General features: G+C 36.0%; 1 protein-coding gene across 3 annotated transcripts in view; it reads left to right on the forward strand.

Moving 5' to 3' along the window:
* Positions 1–19,564, forward strand: part of CDH7 (cadherin 7) — a 128,912-nt gene that overhangs the window by 64,573 nt on the left and 44,775 nt on the right. For all 3 annotated transcript variants that reach the window (XM_019729337.3, XM_074339865.2, XM_074339864.2), the window contains exons 6-7: positions 2,015–2,202; positions 18,555–18,808. In XM_019729337.3, the coding sequence (XP_019584896.1) occupies positions 2,015–2,202; positions 18,555–18,808 (442 nt within the window). The remainder of the gene's footprint in view (positions 1–2,014; positions 2,203–18,554; positions 18,809–19,564) is intronic.

Raw genomic sequence — 19,564 nt, forward strand, 5'->3', positions numbered from 1 at the left:
CATTTCCACAAAGTGACGGTCAATACTACCAACCACCTGGGTTCAAGGAGCCGATTTTCCCAATTTCCTGACCAGGATCCAGGAACGGGAAAGCAAAAAAAAAATCATGAAAACGGGTGTGAATTCCTGCCCGGAAACCCTACTTTAGACTTAATCAAAAACAGGAGAATAAAATTCTGTAGATAAAGAAGTCCTGATTGTAAAAAAGCATTTGATCTTACTGTCTTTTAATTGACTTTTTGCTTTTTTGTAAGTGTACATAGTACTGCTTTAGCATGCTCACAAATGTAAGGAAATTGTACAAACTACATACAGTATCTCTAAAATGTTTGTTTGATAGAAAATGGGGAGCTAAGCTCTCTTACGAACAGATCTTAGAAGCAAATAATGTCAAAGAAGGAAGCTTTCTCTGTAGGTATGAATGTCACTGGGTTTTCTTCAAATATTGCTTCTTTAGATATTTCTTTTTATTTTACATATTTTAGTATTTATGTTATTATACAACAGATATTTCAATATCTCCCGGCCAAAAAAACAAAAAAAACAAAAAACAAAAAACAAATTCCCTGAGTTTAACATTTAAAAAAAAAAAAAATGAAGCTGAAGTTGATTTTGCTCTTGAGGGTTTATAATGAGGGAGGAGGGGATTGTAGCATTAAAAAAAAATACAAACAATAATGTAATTATGTTGTGCTCATAGTAAAATTAACTGTTCCTCTTTTCTTTGAGTTTTCCATGATAAGATTTGATACTTAGTATTTTTGTGGGTTTAGTTGTCATGATTTGATAAGATAGAATACAGCTTTTATAGCCTATTAGATCCTCTGGTACTTATTCAAGTGAGGCAAGCCAGGGGGCTGTCATTCGGTTTTTCATTTTTGCTGGGATTTTCTCTATCATTTGGTTACTATTCTAACCTTGAACATTTAAGATTCTACTTAGGGCCGTTCTGAATATGTGAAAAAGGTCACTCAAAAATTTTAAGTATATATTGTATTCATTTTTAAAAAATCAGTAACTGCTCACAAAATTTAGAAACTTGAAAACAGCAACAATTCTCAGTCTAAAATGTTATCCCTTCAAATAGATACATTTTCCTTTCTGTATTCCTCTCCAAGAGAATCTTTCTCTCTTTATAATAAAGTGAACGCTCACCACATTTAACAACCACAAGGAAATGGAATAGGGTGGAGGAAGCAGGAGAAAGTCGATGATTGGAGAAAAATGGTGAGGGAGCATAATGTATTAAGGACTTCCGTAGTTTTGAGGGGGATGGTTCATGTACTTCATTTATTTTTTTAGTTGAGGGATGTTGAAGAGAAATTTGTACAAAAGAGTTGTTTTTTTTGTTTTTAAGTTATTCTTCCCTTTTTTCTTCTCTTTCCTCCTACTTAGATAATAATGCCTCTGCTCTTGTACCTCTGTGCCCCACATCAGTCCTACCTATAACCCACACAAATAATTGTCACCCTTGGTAAATTTATGAACTAAAATAAGACTAATATCGTTTTTTAAAAACTTCCTTGTCCTGTTTTCTGAAACTTTCAAAGTCAAAGAAACTATTATGTACATTCTGGCATTAAGCAATCAGAACTATTTAGGCTTATAATCACTGATTGACGTCTAAGCTATACTATTTTTTATTTGTAATATTTATATAAATTATATTTTAATTATTTATATTTAGTGATTATATATTATATGTATAGTTATATTAAATTTATTCTTGTATTTAAAGTAGCATATTTCTCTAGAAATACGGGAATGAAAATTCTTCCCTTGCCTTTCCTCAGGCCATCTGTCTCTGCTGTCACATACAGATTATTATCTAATCATCCCCATGAAATAACTTGAAGCTCTATGAAACTTGGCATATGCCTCATATTGCCTTAGCATCTTCTTTACAAAAAAAAATAAAAACAAATTAAGCATAAGTGATGCAAAATAGCTGAATAGTTGCATTTTTCTTAGCTTGGTGCAAAGTTTTGTTCATTTTTTGTTTTGAATTTTACAGGATCTTACCAATATAACGTCCCAGAATCATTGCCAATGGCCTCTGTTGTGGCCAGAATTAAAGCTGTCGATGCAGATATAGGAGCTAATGCTGAAATGGAATACAAAATTGTGGATGGTGATGGATTAGGGGTTTTCAAGATTTCTGTTGACAGAGACACACAGGAAGGAATCATTACTATACAGAAGGTAATATTTATTTTTATTTTTATTTTCTTTGACGGTAATATCACAGAGATGACTCTGTTGAGAAGCCATGTCTGCTTTGATGGAAGAATGAATTAGACAAACTGAATAGCCATATATGGAATCATCGTTATTTTACTTTTAGGGAAAAAAGCTGTGCTTTTCTTTTTGGGTGTCAGAAGCTTAGGGAATCCTGAATGATTTGTGTAATCACACCTTATTGATTCTGTTCTCTGAGTAAACCCACCACACTTACCTATAGTTGTATAACATTAAGGCACATTGGGAAATGTGCTGTTTTTAGTGACGTACTTGGAGAGATAATTATCCTTCTTTGTTGACTTTTCCAGTAATGAAACCCTAAAATCAACCAAAAGCTTTTATAAGCAAACTAGACAAGCACTCTACATACAAGAAAATAATCAAACTAAACTGGAAATAGAAACCAAAATGCTGAAAACTTGCTACATTACCAATTTTTCTTTTTTAAGATTTATACTAATTGAAGTGCTTGAAAAATTCATACAGAGGATGGAAAGTTGTGAAGCCTATCAGAATTCCTTCTGTGTAAGTGCGAAGGAGATAGAAAATCGTTCTCATCCAAACTAAAGACTGTTTGCCATGTTGTGTTTCAATTAGTTCCCAACACTGATTCGATGTGGGGGGAATGGAGCATTTCACTCCCACTCCTCTGGATAGACATGATCTTTGACACGTGTTAAATTTGAAAAAGTATCAAAAGGAATTATTCCAGAATATATTCTTATTTCAAATTTTTGAAACTTCAAAAATTAAAATATTTATGAAAATCCCTACCTCCAAAATGCTGAGATTTTATGCCAGTCTGACTATCCCGGTATATAACTCTGTAATTAACTCTCCTCAATAATTAACATACATAAATAAAAAGTTCTCTTTCAGTTGTTATAGGAAAACATATGTTTGATTTCAGGCCAATGGGCAAAACATTTCTGCAATTATTTCCAGTGGACAGCTGCTGTTTAGCTCAGCTGGTGACAATCTGTGTAAAAAAGCTACAATAACTATGATTGGCCAACTGTTGGTAAAATATTTTGTTTTGTTGTCTAAAATAAAAGGAACACAATACAGTATACTGCTACTCAAATTTTTCAAATACTCATATGAAATCAATCTGTTCATATTCAGAATTTTTAAATATATATGGAAAGTATTGTTAAAGAGCACCTACATATATTTCATATATTATAATGGGGTACCATAAATAGTAAACACATATGTATGTATGTATATATATACATATAAATAATATGAGATATTTAATTCAATATTAGAAAAAATATTGTCAACTCCTTAATATTATATGTAGTTGTTTTATAGTATTATTTGTTTAAAAGAAAGCTATAAAAAAACTGGATAAAAATACATTTAATCTCAAAGCATAAAACTCTTGAAAAAATTATGAGGTGAAAATTAATTGCAATTTACAATAATATAAAGATAACAAATAATTGTTATTACTGTTATAGGTAATGCGCGATATCTGTTAGGCTTTATTTTGAGTAATATAAGGGCTTTATCTTACTTGATTTTCTCAACAATCTCATCAAGATACGATTAGTGCAGCAAAAATATGAAAATATTATAAAATGTTCAACAAAAGAGGAAAAGGTTAAGTGATTTTTGATATTGCCATATTATGGAATCTTGTACGTCATCACAATAATGTGACATGACATTTCCTTAGCATATTAAATATTTGGGAAATAGTTATAAAAACATTATGTGAAAAAGCAGTATCCAAAATTTTATAAACCCTATTTTAAATTTATGAAAATTGTATATTTACATAGAATAAAACATAAAATAAATTGCATTTACATCAAATTTTTCATTGCACTAAAAAATGTGAAAATGTTAACAGTAATTGTTTTGGAGGTTATCTTTACTATTTTTATATCCATTAGTTATTTTTTATAGCTACAATGTTATTAGATGCATGAAAACATTATTAAAAGGCCAAACCAAAAAGTATCTCATTAGCAGCACTTTATAATTTACTTTGAATATTGTTGTGAATGAAAACTCTTGTCAAAATGCCGAAATAAGTCACAGAGATGTCAGTTAGTGGGTTCAAATTTAGTGTATTGTTGAAGCTCTCTCGGGTATTAAAAAAAAAAGAAAGAAAGAAAGAAAGAAATCATTCTCTATCTAATGAATTAAGATAAAAAAATTCTGAGTTTTTTAAACACTTAGATTAATGGATTTTTAATTTTTGATACTAGAGATTTGTACCCCTGCACGGCAACCCGAGTTATGTTTTGCACCTAATAAGTACTTAATAATTGATAAAGATTTATCAATTAGTCATTATATGAGAAGTTAACAAAGTACTTTAATAATTTCTTATGCTAAATATAAGACCAAAATTGTGTTATTTTCAGTTTAAATTCCTGGCAACTAAAAGTAAACTTTATTTTCTCCTGCCACTTCTAATACATGAATGCTGTTTAATTTTTGTTGTTTCTCCTCTTGTACCTGTTTCCTTCCATAATGTCAGTGATTGTTTTGGAATAATTAAGCACACTCAGGGTACAGGAGAACCTTGAGAAACAATGATGGGGGGGAGTTTCACAGTTTTATTGCTGTGGCATAAGTAACCAGTAAGTAATTGGAGAATTAATAAAGCAAATTATGTTCATTCTGAACTTGTGTAAAGTGTAGAACTGAGTTGCCCATCTAGCTATGATGGGTAGAAAAATCACATTTAAGTTAAATGCAGGACTTTTAAAGAAATCCCTTGAAAGTCTAGCTATTAAGTGCTAACTGGATTTTATGTATCATTTTGAGTCTGGTAAAATATTCTATGTATACAAAAAATAATTTAGACTAAGAAGTGAGTAATGGTTTATTACTTTTAACATGGTTGCTTACGTTTGCTCTAACATTGCCAATATGGAAGATTGATCTGATGTTTAAGTTTTATCTTCATGTGGATGTATATCTATCGTATTGGGGCAGAACCAGTAGATTTGGAAAGCAAAATACTCTACAGCAACAGATTAACGTGAGCCTAAGCAGTATAGTTCTGCAAAGTTTAACAATTATTAACTCATTATAATACAATGCATGAATATTAGGACAGGTTATCTGAAACTCTGCTAATTGAAAAAGGTAAAGTTTAAACAAACCTATGGTGTTTATAATATACAGATAATACCTACATAGAAATAAATGGAAATAAAAATCTCACAGTTTTCTTCATGCTAAAATTCTTTAGTGTTAGCATATGTTGCTTTACACTTTCTTCTTACCCTCCTTCTCCACACAAATTTGAGTAAATAATAGATACTGGAGTAATTACCTGGTTATACATCAGCCTAATTTTTATTTCCAGAATCCACCCCAAACTCATTTTGAAAAATTATTATTTTTCATGGTCTGCTAATATATTCCAGTGTCTAACCAATCCAACTCAGAATTCTTAGCGATATTTAAATAAACAAATAGAAATAAGTGGTTTCTGTAAGAGTTGATTAAAAATAGTGGAAATGATATATTTACTTTTCTCTGAATTTCAAGCTTACTGATTATGGAATTTTTTCACTTGAAAAATGTATGGTATAGACTCATTAGTTTTTAGATGAAAAACTATTAATCCCTAATTTTCTCATTTTCAAGAAGTCTTTCATTAATTCATTCAAAATGTAACTCACATTTTATGTGCAGCTAGTACGTCTGGCACTGTACTCAGGTCTTGTGTGAACCCTGGGCTTGTTCTCTTTAAACACCTTAAATAAGGCTCATAGTCCAGCTTCTCACATGGACATCAGGGAACTATTGGACTCCTAGAACTATTTAAATTGGTATTTGCCTGCTATGTATCCCACCATTCCTCAGTTCCATCCAGAGATCGAGGGTAGACGCTGAGCTACTTTTTGTTCCTGGAAACAAGATAAATTTTCTTCTAGCTGCTCAGACATCCTGTTTCCCTGTAGGAGTCCCCTGTGCTCTGCAACTTTGCCCACTTACTCTCACTCATCTTTCAAGTCTGGAAAATTCCTCCTGGACTTCCTTATTGAAACCAAATAGGGAAACAGGAGGAGTGAAATTATAGGAACTGTTTGTCTTGTTCAAGGAAGAGAGAGAGAGAGAGAGAGAGAGAGAGAGAGAGAGAGAGAGAGAGAGAGATATTCCTTTCAATGATAGGAGCTGGTCTAATAAAATATAATGAAGTTGTCTCAGTTCCACAAACATTGTGGCTTTTTCATGGACTTAGCTGTGCCCATGAGGATTTGGGTAAATACCCAAGGCTCTGTCAAAGTATCCAGGAGAGCTCAGGCCCCATCTGCCAGTCAGGTGGTCTGTCCCAGCTAGTCTCTCAAAGATTTGAACATGGTCCAAGAAAGGAGTTGAATAATGGACCATAACAGTCTTCCCCAGATAGGGGAAGGGGAACTTTCTCACAGAGATAACCACCTGTGCAAAGATTCCGCATGTGAGACAGCATGTTGAGTTCAGAGAATTGGAACTAGAACAATTTTACTGGAGTGTAACGTGGAAGGGGATGTTGGAACCAGATGAAGCAATGTAAGTGACAGGGCTTCTTCATACCTTCCTGCCTCCTTTGCAAGTCCACTCCCTATTAGTAAATAGGAATGTATGTATCCAATAATTTGCAAATAAGAATGGACTACAAATAGTAATAATGAAATGACATTTTAGGTACAGCTACAATAAAATGTATACTGTGGAATAGAAAATTATAATATTTTCTAATTTCTCATGAACCTCATTATTGGAATTATCTGTGATAATTCTAATTCATTTCAAGCATTTCTCTTCTTTTCAAAGGGCTGTATTATAATGAGTACCAATATTTATTTAAAATGTTACTTTCCTGGTCATAGTCAAACAGCGCACCTTTTATTACTATCATTATTGTTAAGTTTAACGCCTTGAAGTCGTTTCTAGTTTCTTTTCTTGCCCCTTGTGATCCATAACATCCTTGGCTATATATTTTGTTGTTGTTCTCTTCTCTTTGGCATTATCCTACGTTTAGCTCTCATTGGTTCACTCCCAAACTATTATTTTAATAGCTCCTGAGCTCACAGCCTGCTTGTAGCTCCTCAGTTCTTAAATCCATCCTTTTAAATTGCTGTTCAAAACTCAATGTCATTTTATTTTTCTCATTTTAACTAGTTTGAAAATCACCTACCTTATACCAAGGGAACAAGAGAGAGTGATAACACAGCAAATTGAAAGAAAGTGGTGAAAGAATCACTACTGAGGTTACATAACTTAGAAATTCTCACTGAATTCATTGAAGAATTATTAAAATTAAGGAGCGCTTTCAATAATGAGAGCTACAAAAGTAAATTAAAAATTAATAGCTTCACAATAGCTCATGAGAGCAATAATATGAGCTTCTGACCTTCAGTGCAGCCATGGGTTTCAGCTTCCTAGGAGTTGTGTGTGGAATCTCCATCCCTCTGTGTACATCCCTAAAATGCTGCCCCAAGTCCAAGTGCTTTTCCATCATGAACCCTACAGTATCTCCCGTCTCCATTTCAGAAGTGTCTTTGCTTACATTTTTTAAACTAATATCTCCTTGGAGTGGTTTTTCTCAGAATGAAGGACGTCTGTCCCTAAAATTTTCTAATTCTCTGTCAGAGCTAACAACTGCTTTTGGTCCTCAAGGACCGGATTTTGATTTTCAGTTCTGCTTATCAAGATGTCAGTGAAATTGGGGTCCACATTCCATCCCCAGTAAAACATTTTCATAGACTCCTCACAGCACATGGCGTCTGCAAAATCATGTGTGAGTCCCCTAAATTCAGTGTCCTTTCTCTGCCACCGAGTAGTGGAATCATCTGTGAAACTGAGAATGGATTTCTGAATCCGAGTCACAAGAGCATTCTGACTAAAAACAAAAAAATACAAAAGAAGACAGGTGAGGCCTTCTTCCATTGTTCTCAGAACATTTTTAAATTTTCACTGAGATAAACACTAGGAAGCTATGGGCAGTCCACAAAAAATGCACCATTTGTTGATAGGTTTTGCAGTCTCTCCTCTCTCTAGGAAAACATTTACAATCAGGCAACGCGCGGATGTTGACAAGATTTTTGTTGAAGACATAAATGTATATGTTCTGATGATTCCAAATGTCTCTAAATAATACTTCACATTAGGATAATAGAGTTCCAGTGTCCTTTTAGATAAAGTGATTTCTATTGAAATTAGGTTATTTTGTACCTGTGAACCATGCTTGATTATCATATGAACTTATTTTTACTCTACAGCCTAATAGAACTTGAAACCTCTGCTTTTTTGTAAACAATGCACCATCATGGTTACAATGAGATTTATTCCAGTTTGAGAAAATTATGATGATATTTTGAAACATTCAACATATGCCATACTTGGCATAGGGTAAACTTAGGAAGAGAGAGAGAAGAACATAAAAACAATCTTTAAAAAAAAAATATGTTAGAAAAAATAAGTATAGAATTATGAAAGATTACCTTTAGTCATGTTATTAATAGTCCAATGTTTCATATAGAAAATGTTTATTAATATGATCAAATGGAGACTCCACAAGGCTAACGATTGGTGTAGGTGTTGTCACAAAATTTTATTTTTTATAATTGAATTCCCCTTTCCATATCTTAAGAATAAAGAAGATTATATAGTTTGAATATTTAAAAAAAACGATGACAAAACTTTTGTTTTAAACAGTTAAAGCCCTGTGAAAGCTCCTGTATGGCCATTTCTGAATGATTCGATGATATCCTTTATCACCAGTTACAAAGGACTTTCAAATTCACAACGTATAAACATAAATATGATCTCATATGAGTGAAAACTATTTCTTTCCACATAGAGTTCTTTCTTTTTACATTTCTGTGTCATAATTTTCACTATAGGAACTTTAGTCTTTTATTTTTCCTTTAGGATATAGCAATCCTTCCTCCAATGCACCTCTGTTTTCAATATAAGACCTCAGTGGGGATTAAATGTGGAATTTTTCTTCTGTAAAATACTATAGAGTTACAGCACAGTACAAAAAAAGAAAAAATGAGCATTTTCAAAAGGCATTTCCTATGAAATATAAGTACACATCCAGTCTCTGCCGGTGCCTGGCTTGACTGGTGGCTCATGTTTTCACTCTATCAAATAACATGTTTACGTTTTGATAGGCCAGTTCTGCCGTAGTATATTCATCATTTCCTCAGACCCATCCCCTTCAAACAGGTTTAATGCAGTCAAAACCATCCAATCATAGAGCCTTGTGTAGAGTTTGATAACGTGGCTGACCTCCATTCACTGTAGGGGAGGAAGGTAGAATACCCAGTGTCCTGTGAACCTTCGGCTCAGCGGCACAGATTCCTAAGCTCTGGCGTTTCCTATCTTGTTATTGAAATGTGTCTGTTGCCTACTACTTGCAGTAACGAGGGGCTGATTCCCAGAGTCAAGTATGTATTTCAGTATTTCACAAAAATGCTGCTGATATGTATGTGGTGGAGGAAAATCAAAACAACACTTTCAATTTATTTTTCTCCTTTTCATTACCTTTTTCATTCAAATAATTTATTCAGTTAATTCTGAGGCTGTGGATGCACATTTCTCAAAATGGAGCAGATACTTCTCTCATTTGATCTTGAACAGGCATGGTATGTTTTGGATTATTTTAGTCTTAAAGGCTGGATAAGATTAATACAGTAACTGTAATTTGGTGAACCTCTGAATTTCAGATCATATTTTCCAATTTATTCAACCCATGGTTACTGTGTAATATATAAGTAGATCCTAACATCATTTTAATCATTTTGCACATGTGTGCATGTATATAGACTGTCATCTGCTTATTATGATATAAACTTACCTGTGTTTGAATAGTCCAGACTCTACATCTAGAGATAGATGTAGAGTCTTAAAAGGAAAATAAGAAATCAACACTCTGAAGAAAGTTGAGAATGATGCAAATGTCAATATATGACAGACATGATCAAAGAGACTAACCCTGTCTGCTTAGGAATATTTTCTGTGTTCTTTGATTTCAACATTTATCAGGGCATTGTTCTCAAAATATGTGTATGTCTATGATATTTTCCCATGAGTCCACTGTGAATTTTATCTTACATTTTTGCTTAGTACAATTCACAGATAATGTAAAAGTGTCCTTACTTCTGTCTTTTCCCATGGTGTGTTGTTTTCTTAGTTTCAATGAGTAACATTCCAAGAAAGAAATATTTCATAAATAGATAAGAGTGTATAAAGTTGGAGAGAGAATTGAAGGACAATTCTAATGTTTCTAGTATGAGTAATTTGGTGAATAATTGTGTTGTCCCTTCAGCATGGGTGGTTTGGAATATGTTACATCTTGAGGTACCTGTGATATCCGGGTAAATATATGTCTAGGAGGTTATGAATAAAAGAGAAAGCAAGACATTCATTAACGAGATTTGGGTAAGAATGTGTGTGGTTCATGTAGACATTCTGTGTTCAGGCTAAAATAATATATCATGGCAGTACGTGTGTCAGTGATAGCAGCTCTCAGTTTCTCTCTCTTGAATCTCACCATTCCAATATGGACTTGGTTTCCACGTCAGTTTTACAGAGCTTATCCCACTTCTTTCAGCATCATCCTGGGTTTAATGACTACTACTCTTTTTGGTTGTAGATCATCAGATTCCTACTTCCGGTTCATCCTGATTTTTGCTTAGTCTGTGGGAACACAGACATGAGAGTCACACTATCTGTGTGATTGTGGCGAGAAACTCAGCCTCTCCTTGAGTCAGTTTCCAAATTTGTCAAAAAGATCTGTTAAAAGCTATGTTACATATTATAGGTGGTTTGAGCATCAATGAGCATGAGCAATTAAGTTAATATTGTAGAACTCTTAGAATAATAACCCAAACATGGTAAGGACTGAAAAATGCATATTAATGGGAAATACATTTAGCAGTTTACGGTGCTAATAAGTTCAACTAACAACCTGAAATGTATATGCATTCAGTTGGTGATCTTAGATGTTTTTTAAAAATTGTTACAAAAATGAGATATGATACTTGCTTGAATTGCCTTTTTAAAATGTTCAGGGCTCATTATATCTAGATTAAAATGTTAATTTAAGTACTCATTGAAGTCAGAGGACACTTCTATAGCTAGATGATGGAAATCCTGATATGTATATCCCTATTTTATTCCTAATACCTTCTTGTAATTTGATGTTTTAGGCTTAAACATTCTTGCAATTATTCATAATACCTTTGTCAGAGTCCTAATTTACCTACAGAGCACCAGATACTTTCTATGTAGTGGTAATAGGCTGTTAGCAAAACACGAGTATTTATATCAAGCACCCGATAAGCAGCTGTTTCAAAATATAATTTTTAAAGCTAAAATAATGGCTCTCTAAGAAATATGAAATGCACAGGGAGACACCCAGTAATCTTTTTGTGTTTGTTTAAATTTGCCTACACTTATTTCACTATTTTTCAAATGAGTTGTTTGTCCTTAGGTTTGTTTGTTTTCCTTTCTTCATTTAGCAATCAGTGAATCCCTGTTACGTCCAGGACAGTTGTTACTAATGGAGAGATGTAAGTTTAATACATTTTGGCTCCTGTCACAGATCTCAAAGTCTAGCACAGAGAGGCAGGTATTAGGGGTCCCCCCGCACACACAGAGCTGACAAGACCTTGAGAGCTCTTCTCTCTCTTAACCCACAGACCTCTATGAGGACATCCACGTGGAGTAACCACATCTGGACTCCTGTGTATATAACATTGGGAACATACCTTTCCCTTATCTTCTCCATAACAAATAACTTACTGACTAAATCTGGATGTAGGGTTCGTGATTCACAAAAATTTCAAGACACGTACAAGTTTCATATAGCTGCTAAAATCACTTGCAACTGTCAAAGCAAAAATCACATTGGACACAGTTAAGCAGGTAAGACAGAGTTCAAGGATATTGCAATAGGGACGCAAGACCCGAATACCTGCCACCTGAACTCAACTTGTTCTTAAAGAATTTTAAGAGCTGGGAGGTGGCTTGGGCTGTGGATCATAGCTCATCTGTGTTTGCAAATTGCCTTTAGCCAAAGGAAAAGCAAATGTTGTATCTTCCTGACGGGAGGTAGTGTGACACCTGGGGGCGCCTGCTGAAGGTTGGCTCCTTCCTCCCATCACAACAGCTGGCCCCTAGCACCTCTGTCTTTCTGGATGATGACATTTCAGAGCAGCAGCTCCCCGTTCCCGGAGGAAGACATTTCTGGGCTATGAAATGGCAAGAGGCTTTTTAAAACATTTGCATCTGACATGGGCAGAACCTGGGTTTACAATACCAGTTTTCTAAAGTATTGGCTCTAAGAAAAGTGAGGCCACGGGCCTAGAATCGAGGAGAAGACTGTCTAAATTGAGTCAAGCTGAGGGAAATGTTTGGCTTTCTTGGGCACAACCCAGGGAAGGGAGATAATAAAGGCAAGACTGCAGCTGTGACTAATAGAGTTGTGTTCTGCCTTTGAAAGTACTTGTGGGTACCTTGAGAACATTTTTGTATTTAAATGTACGAAATTATTCTTGCCGAGATACCTTTTTAAAGGTTGTAGATGAGTTCTAAGGTTCTGGGTAGTAGATTTATTTAGAGTAAAATAATCATAAAGGGAAAGTTAGGACTGAGGGTATGGGGGCAGAGTCCCAGAGAGCAGTTTCCAGGCTCTCGGCCTCACGTGGAAAGGTGCTGGTTCGGGTAGCAGATGGCCATCAGCTGTGGCTAGTTGGCCTTCAGCTGTTACCGGTTAGCCATTAACCACTGATATAACTGCCGTGGCTATGCTAAGGGGTTGGTTTGTTGGCAGAGAAGTGGACGGCATGTTGCGGATAGTGTGGCTCCTGCTCCCTGTGTCTCCAACCAGCCGCCAGCGAGACGATAGTGGTATGACTCCCCTGTCTGTGGCTCCGTGGGTGTTCCTTTTGGCTTCACCATATCCTGCGTTCTGGTGTGGGGAGCGGGAGCAGAGACCCCCGCATGACAGAGGGCTATTTTTTTTTTTTTTTTTCTGTTTGGATAGACTCATTTAAGCCCATTTACTTAGGAAAAAAGATTTGTATTGATTTCATTAAGAAGATGGAGGATACTGAAAGCAACCAAATGTGCTTTGATTCAAAAGACAGGTGGCATCTCCAGTGAAAGAAATGTTTTAAAGATGACAAACAATCTTAGTGCTTTCATACAAAATGAACATAAAGCATAAGACAGATTTAGACAGCACACATGTACGTGCATGTACACACACACGCACACACACACACATGCCTCATGGAAGCATGCCATGATTAGAAGAACAGAATGAAAAAATTTCCAGAAGGATTTCATTTGGATGCATTGCTGAAACATCAACAACAGCATTGGTCGAAAGTGCAAAATCTAGAAGTCACTGAGTTTACTGTCAGCATCTGTGGCTACAGACCAGAGCCGAGCAATAGGGAGAAAAAAATGCAGTGCAATGATTTTATTAAATGAATTCAAAAGTATATTTTAACTTAGTTTTTACTATTGAAAAGATTCTTTAAATGTCGGGGAATTATTGAAACCCCACTATTTGTGAGTTATTACTTTATTTTACATTAAAGAGATAAATATTATAAAGCGAGTTTGCCAATGATACAGGCCTAGGTGTCATGGGGGAACCGGAGAAAAAGACACTTCGCTTTCCTGTTGAGTTGCTCGTCATCTAGCAGGAAATAGTGTAATAGTAAGACAGTTAATACTGCTACAGTGATTACTTGGTGTCAGTCACTGCTCCCAGGTGCTTTAAATTTGTAAACAGATTACAGTAACCCTGTAAGGTTGGTGAGGTAGGTAGGTACCTAAATGAGATAATTCCACATAGTATGAAGCCCTGATGGCTCTCAGTGCCTAAGGGACACCTGCTTGTTAGAGCAGAAAGGGCATGTGTGGGGGACAGATGTGGCCTGAGTTCACGTAGAATGTCTACCCCTAGTACGCATATCATTGTGGGCTTTCACTGGAACTCTTTGCTGTTTAGATTTTGCATTAATTAGTAATACCAACCTTGCATCTTTTTAATGCACGTAAAGATGTGTGTAAACTCTTTGTTTGTAGATAGCTCTCAACATAAAGACGTTTTATTGCTAGTTATGTAAGGGGATTAAGGGGACACTTGTAAAGATGGTAATAGTTGGTCTTGGAAGAGTTCAGTAAAACATGGCAGGAAAAGTTAGAAAGGAGCAGCGGGTTATAGAAAGTGTCCTGTTTATAGTGAAGAGTTCATTTTAATTGTAAAAAGGGTGAGAGGACAAGGGATGAGCATCCAGTCTGTAAAAATAAGCTTATTTATTTTGGGTTCTTTAGATCAGAGATTGACAAACAGCAGCCTGCCTGTTTTTGTACCGCTGAAGAGCTAAGGGTGGTTTTACATTTATAAATGATTGAAAAAAATTGAAAGAAGAATGTTGTGTGCATGATACGTGAATTCAAATTTCAGTGCCTGTAAATGAAATGTGATTGGCACATGGCTACAGGGATTCATTTCCATGTAGGAGAGAACGTGTAGCCTGCAAAGCCTAATGATTTACTGTCCGGTCCTTCCAGGAAAAGGTCGCCAACCCCTGCCTTAATTACAGTGTTTAGTATTGTTTAATCCTACATTTTTATCATCCCTTGATGGCAAAAACTTGAAACAATCCTATTTTATAGTTTGGGAAAGACTATAGCAAACAAGCTGCTTGTCTCTTTCACTGTCTCTGACAGAGATGCCACTTGACAAATGAAAGAGCAGCTTCTAGACCCCCCAGAATGGCTCTGTGGGATCACTCACGTCTGATACCCAGTTCTTATGAATCCTGCATATCACTTGCTATTGTGGGTGACAGTGCGAACAGTGTTTTGGTTACATTTCCAATTACACATATAGTCTCCAGTGATATGTGGGTTCAAATATTGAATGGGACCTGTTTAGACATTACCTATATCTCCTGCCCTTTCCTTTTCCTTCGTCTTTCCTCAGTTGTCATTTTAACTTTTCTTCCCCAAGTATAGCCATGCTCATTAAATCTAATGGTTATGAAATGTCTTATGTAAAAATCAATAAGAAAGAGAAACAGGAATTAAAATTTTATTGCAAAAGCCTTTTCTTCAATTAGTTTAACAATCCTATCCATCACACCACACCCCTCTTTGAAAACTTAGATGCCTGGCTTATTCTGATTTGCTCTGGCAATCATTTCATGCAGCAATTCTTTTTGTCTGTAATTTTGATTCATAGCCTTTCATAGGAATTCTTTTATTGCTCTATTTTCATAATAGCTTTTAGGCAGCCAATCATAATGCATGATACTGTGTTTCTTTAGGACTTAGTGGCATCCAGATGTCTGTACCTCATGTTGTTGCCTTTTAGACACATAAAAAAAAGGCAGGTTGCTATAAAATAATTGTACTCATTTGTTCAGTAAACTTTAAATTATTCATAAGTCAGTCAAATTTCTACTTGAATTCGGAAATACTTGGTATCCCTTTTGGGTAAAGCTGAATCACTGTCTTAAAAGTTGTGGTGGTTTCCAATTGTTTTAAAAGGAGATGGTGAACAGGATATTTTTTAAAAACACGGTCTGTCATTCATGGACATAATATATGAAAGTAAGGTTTCTCTCATAATTTGTCAGTTTTATAAGTAATACAAGAACACACGCAAGCTATTTGTATGTTTAGAGTTTCTAAGTAAATGTATTAATATTTAGATAAGTAAGAATGCTTTGGTTTATTCTTAGCAGCACCCAAATTAAATTTTGGATTTATATGTATAGGCCCAAGAAAATTGTAATGACGAGGTCAGGTTTCTTACAAGAGGATTTGCATCACGTACCAGATGAGCCTTTTAAAAATAACACCTGCCTTTGCCTCAACCTGGATCTGCTCAATCAAAATCTTAGAAGGAGCCAGGCATGTGTTAGAAAGTACCACTGAGTGGTTCTGACTCTCACCTCTGGCTGAGAACCATTGGGATAGATATATTTTTAGGTAACAGACAAAAGAAAACGGAAACGGTAGCCTTATTAAAAAAGCACTGAATTTGTTATTAGGTTGGTACAAAAGTAATTGCGGTTTTTGTAATTTTTAACCTTCGAAACCGCAATTACTTTTGTACCGATCTAATAATAAGGTGTTATTTAGGGTGCTGTGGGGACAGAACCCCAAAGAGCAGTTTCCAGGCTCTCGGCCTCACATGGAAGACTGCTGGCTCAGGTAGTAAATGGCCATCAACTGTGATTGGATGGCCATCAGCTGTGGCTAGTTGGCCGTCAGCTGTAACCAGTGAGCCATTGGCCACTAATATAAGTGCTGTGGCTACGCTAGCAGAAAGAAAGAAAAAAATGGGGGCTAGCAAGAAGATGGTGGCTGAGCCTGTAAGTGGAGCAGTGAGGGTTGCGAACAGTGTGGCTCCTGCTTCCTGTGTCTCCAACCCAGCCGCCAGCGAGAATATAGTGGTATGACTCCCCTACCTATGGCTCCGTGGGTGTTCCTTTTTGGCCTCACTGTATCCTGTGTTCTAGTGGGAGCAGGAGCAGAGACCCCGCAGGCCGCCCTGCATGACAGGTGCTGTCTACCAGGTGCCCCAACATTTTCATGTGAAACCTCAGATAAGAATTAAACATTTTCCCACAGTAATTCTATAAAGTTTTCTGTGGTTAAGAAAAACGGTACATTTGACTTTTTTTTCCCCACCTCCCACTTCAGCCATCAGTTTTACAGCTCTTGTGGCCTGGAGAGCTGCTTTCTAGTTTTTTCTAATTAATGAAGAATTTTTTGACCCCTTTCTATGTACCAAATTCATAATAGGCACAGAGAATGCTAGTGATGAACTATACGGTCTGGAGCTTACAATCTACACGATGAGACAGATGTTAAGCCAATAAGTATTGCAGTAAGTGTGTCCTGGTCTCGATATTGAGACTGATATACAAACTGATTTTGAGTATTGATTTATATATTTTCTCCTCGGTATTAACCAGACATGAGCCATGTTATCTTTTTATGTAATATTTATGTGCAAACATATGCACACACATATCACACGTACAGTGTATATTTTTATTTTTTATATATGTACATGAGTATATGCATGTATGTGTTATATTTTATATAGGTAGTGTATGTATCCTACAGGTTGTATATGTTGCATATATGCAACATGTATGTTGCATGTATGTGTGTTTGTGTACATATATCCTATTTCATATTTGCATAACTACATTCTTTTATTTATTTTGAGATGGACTATATCCATAACTACAGGTGTGCACACACATGCTCATAGACATGGGTTGATGTGGGTTACAATTCTCAACATTACCTGTCAGCCCATTTTTCTTCATGCTTTTTAATTAAATACTGACAATTACTGAAGTTATGCTTTGTATCTGATAGTATTTCTGTCAATTTCTTTTTAAAATTTTTGTTTTACATCTTTAACTGTAAAGACTATTTGGGGGCACTTTTTCAGTCGTGAGATAGATTGAAAATCGCAAAAAATTGTGACTGTACCCTTTGAAAAAAGAGAAGCACGTTATTCTAACAAAAACTTCACTGTGTGTGTGTGTGTGTGTGTGTGTGTGTGTGTATTTTTTTAAGCTACCCTGCTCTTTGACTCGGGTCAGTATTTTTGAGGACAGCGTTAGCATGTTCATTCTCTTGAAAAGTTACAGAACAGAGACTCTGGAATGTAGCTGACAACCACCTAAAACAACTAAGGAGAGGGTTCCTGTGTACTGACAGAGGAATAGCAGAGGGAGCGACAGTGGGGGCTTCAGTGAGGAGAGTCCCTGGGTTGTCAGATTGCACAGTGTCACGACGCCCCCGATGGTACTGTGACCACATTTGGAGCATCTGAACCCTCAAGATTGTAACCGAATCCCCCAAATCAATGAAAGTCACCTTTTAAATGAGAAAGTACTTCAGTGGAAAGGTACACTTCTCTTTCTGTTTTTAATGTCCCCCCACCCCCGCGGATAGTGCAGTTAAATTACATGGTTGAAGATGATTATAGTGATGTTACTACTGGTAAAGGTTTTAAATTTTACCTGTTGTCTTTCAAATAATATTCTAAAGACCTGCGTTTGCCCATGCGGCGCAGGGCAGCAGAGTGGCTTCAGTTGCTCGAAAGCAGGTACGTTTGGGAGCCAGGGAGGCAGTGAGGGCTCTGCCTGGCATTGTCATTTATTACTTTTGAATGCTGGTGGTGCGTTTTGTGCCCGAGCCCTCCCTAGGCTGATTGACGTTCATAAATGAAAAGGCTGTGCTTTCCTGACCACTTCATTGGTGATTTAATTTTCCTAATCACTATCTTGCAGGACCTGGATTTTGAAGCCAAAACAAGTTACACACTACGGATAGAAGCTGCAAACAAAGACGCGGACCCTCGCTTTCTAAGCTTGGGGCCATTCAGTGACACGACGACTGTGAAGATAATCGTAGAAGATGTGGACGAGCCCCCTGTGTTCTCTGCACCCCTGTACCCCATGGAGGTGTCAGAAGCCACTCAGGTTGGGAACATCATCGGCACTGTGGCAGCTCATGACCCAGATTCTTCCAACAGCCCCGTCAGGTAACAGTGGCTCCCTGCTCTCTCTGTCTCTGATTTTACAACAATGTGCTTTAGTCCTCACGCACGTTTCCACAATATGATGCTTTGGGTTCATGGGAAATCAAATCCAATTTTGTGTACGTATTGAGCCATAGCAGCAAGAGTGAAACAGGACCAGCCCAACTTCACATTTTCCTGATTCAACACGTGTCACCTGATTTTCCAAGGCCATTACTATGTAGCAGTATTGTGAGGCATCCATTATTATCCACAAGACATAGCTGGTGTTCTTTTCAACCAATTATCCTGAGCTCTTTCACAGCAAACTGTGTTCAGAGATGAAGTGATGCATGTCCTAGTTATAGGATTATGCATGTGCTAGAAAACTAATTGTATAAATAATTGGAATTAGGGATTCATTTTTAGACTAATCTTTTTTTTTTCATATTGGTCTATTTGGATAGTATATGTTTACTCGGTTTTTTATTAGTTTCACTTATAAAAAATGAAATAATGCCTTATCTAGATAGAAGGATTATTTTTAAAATGTCCTTTCAGCAGTCCTGTACAGAGACTAGGCAGATTGTTACAACCAACCAGTCTCTTTAGAACTAAGATAATTTAGTCCTAGAGCATTTCAAAGTATCATACTATTCCATTTCACACTTTTTACCTATAACTTACAGTCTGAAGTCTACATATATGTGCTTGTGTGTGCAAGTGTTTGTGTGTGTATGTAGGATAAATTATGTCTTTTTAAGTGAATGTTATGTATAG

Source organism: Rhinolophus sinicus, chromosome 4 (assembly GCF_057876585.1).
Source record: "Rhinolophus sinicus isolate RSI-liver-muscle chromosome 4, RSI-T2T, whole genome shotgun sequence".
Lineage (NCBI taxonomy): Eukaryota > Metazoa > Chordata > Mammalia > Chiroptera > Rhinolophidae > Rhinolophus > Rhinolophus sinicus.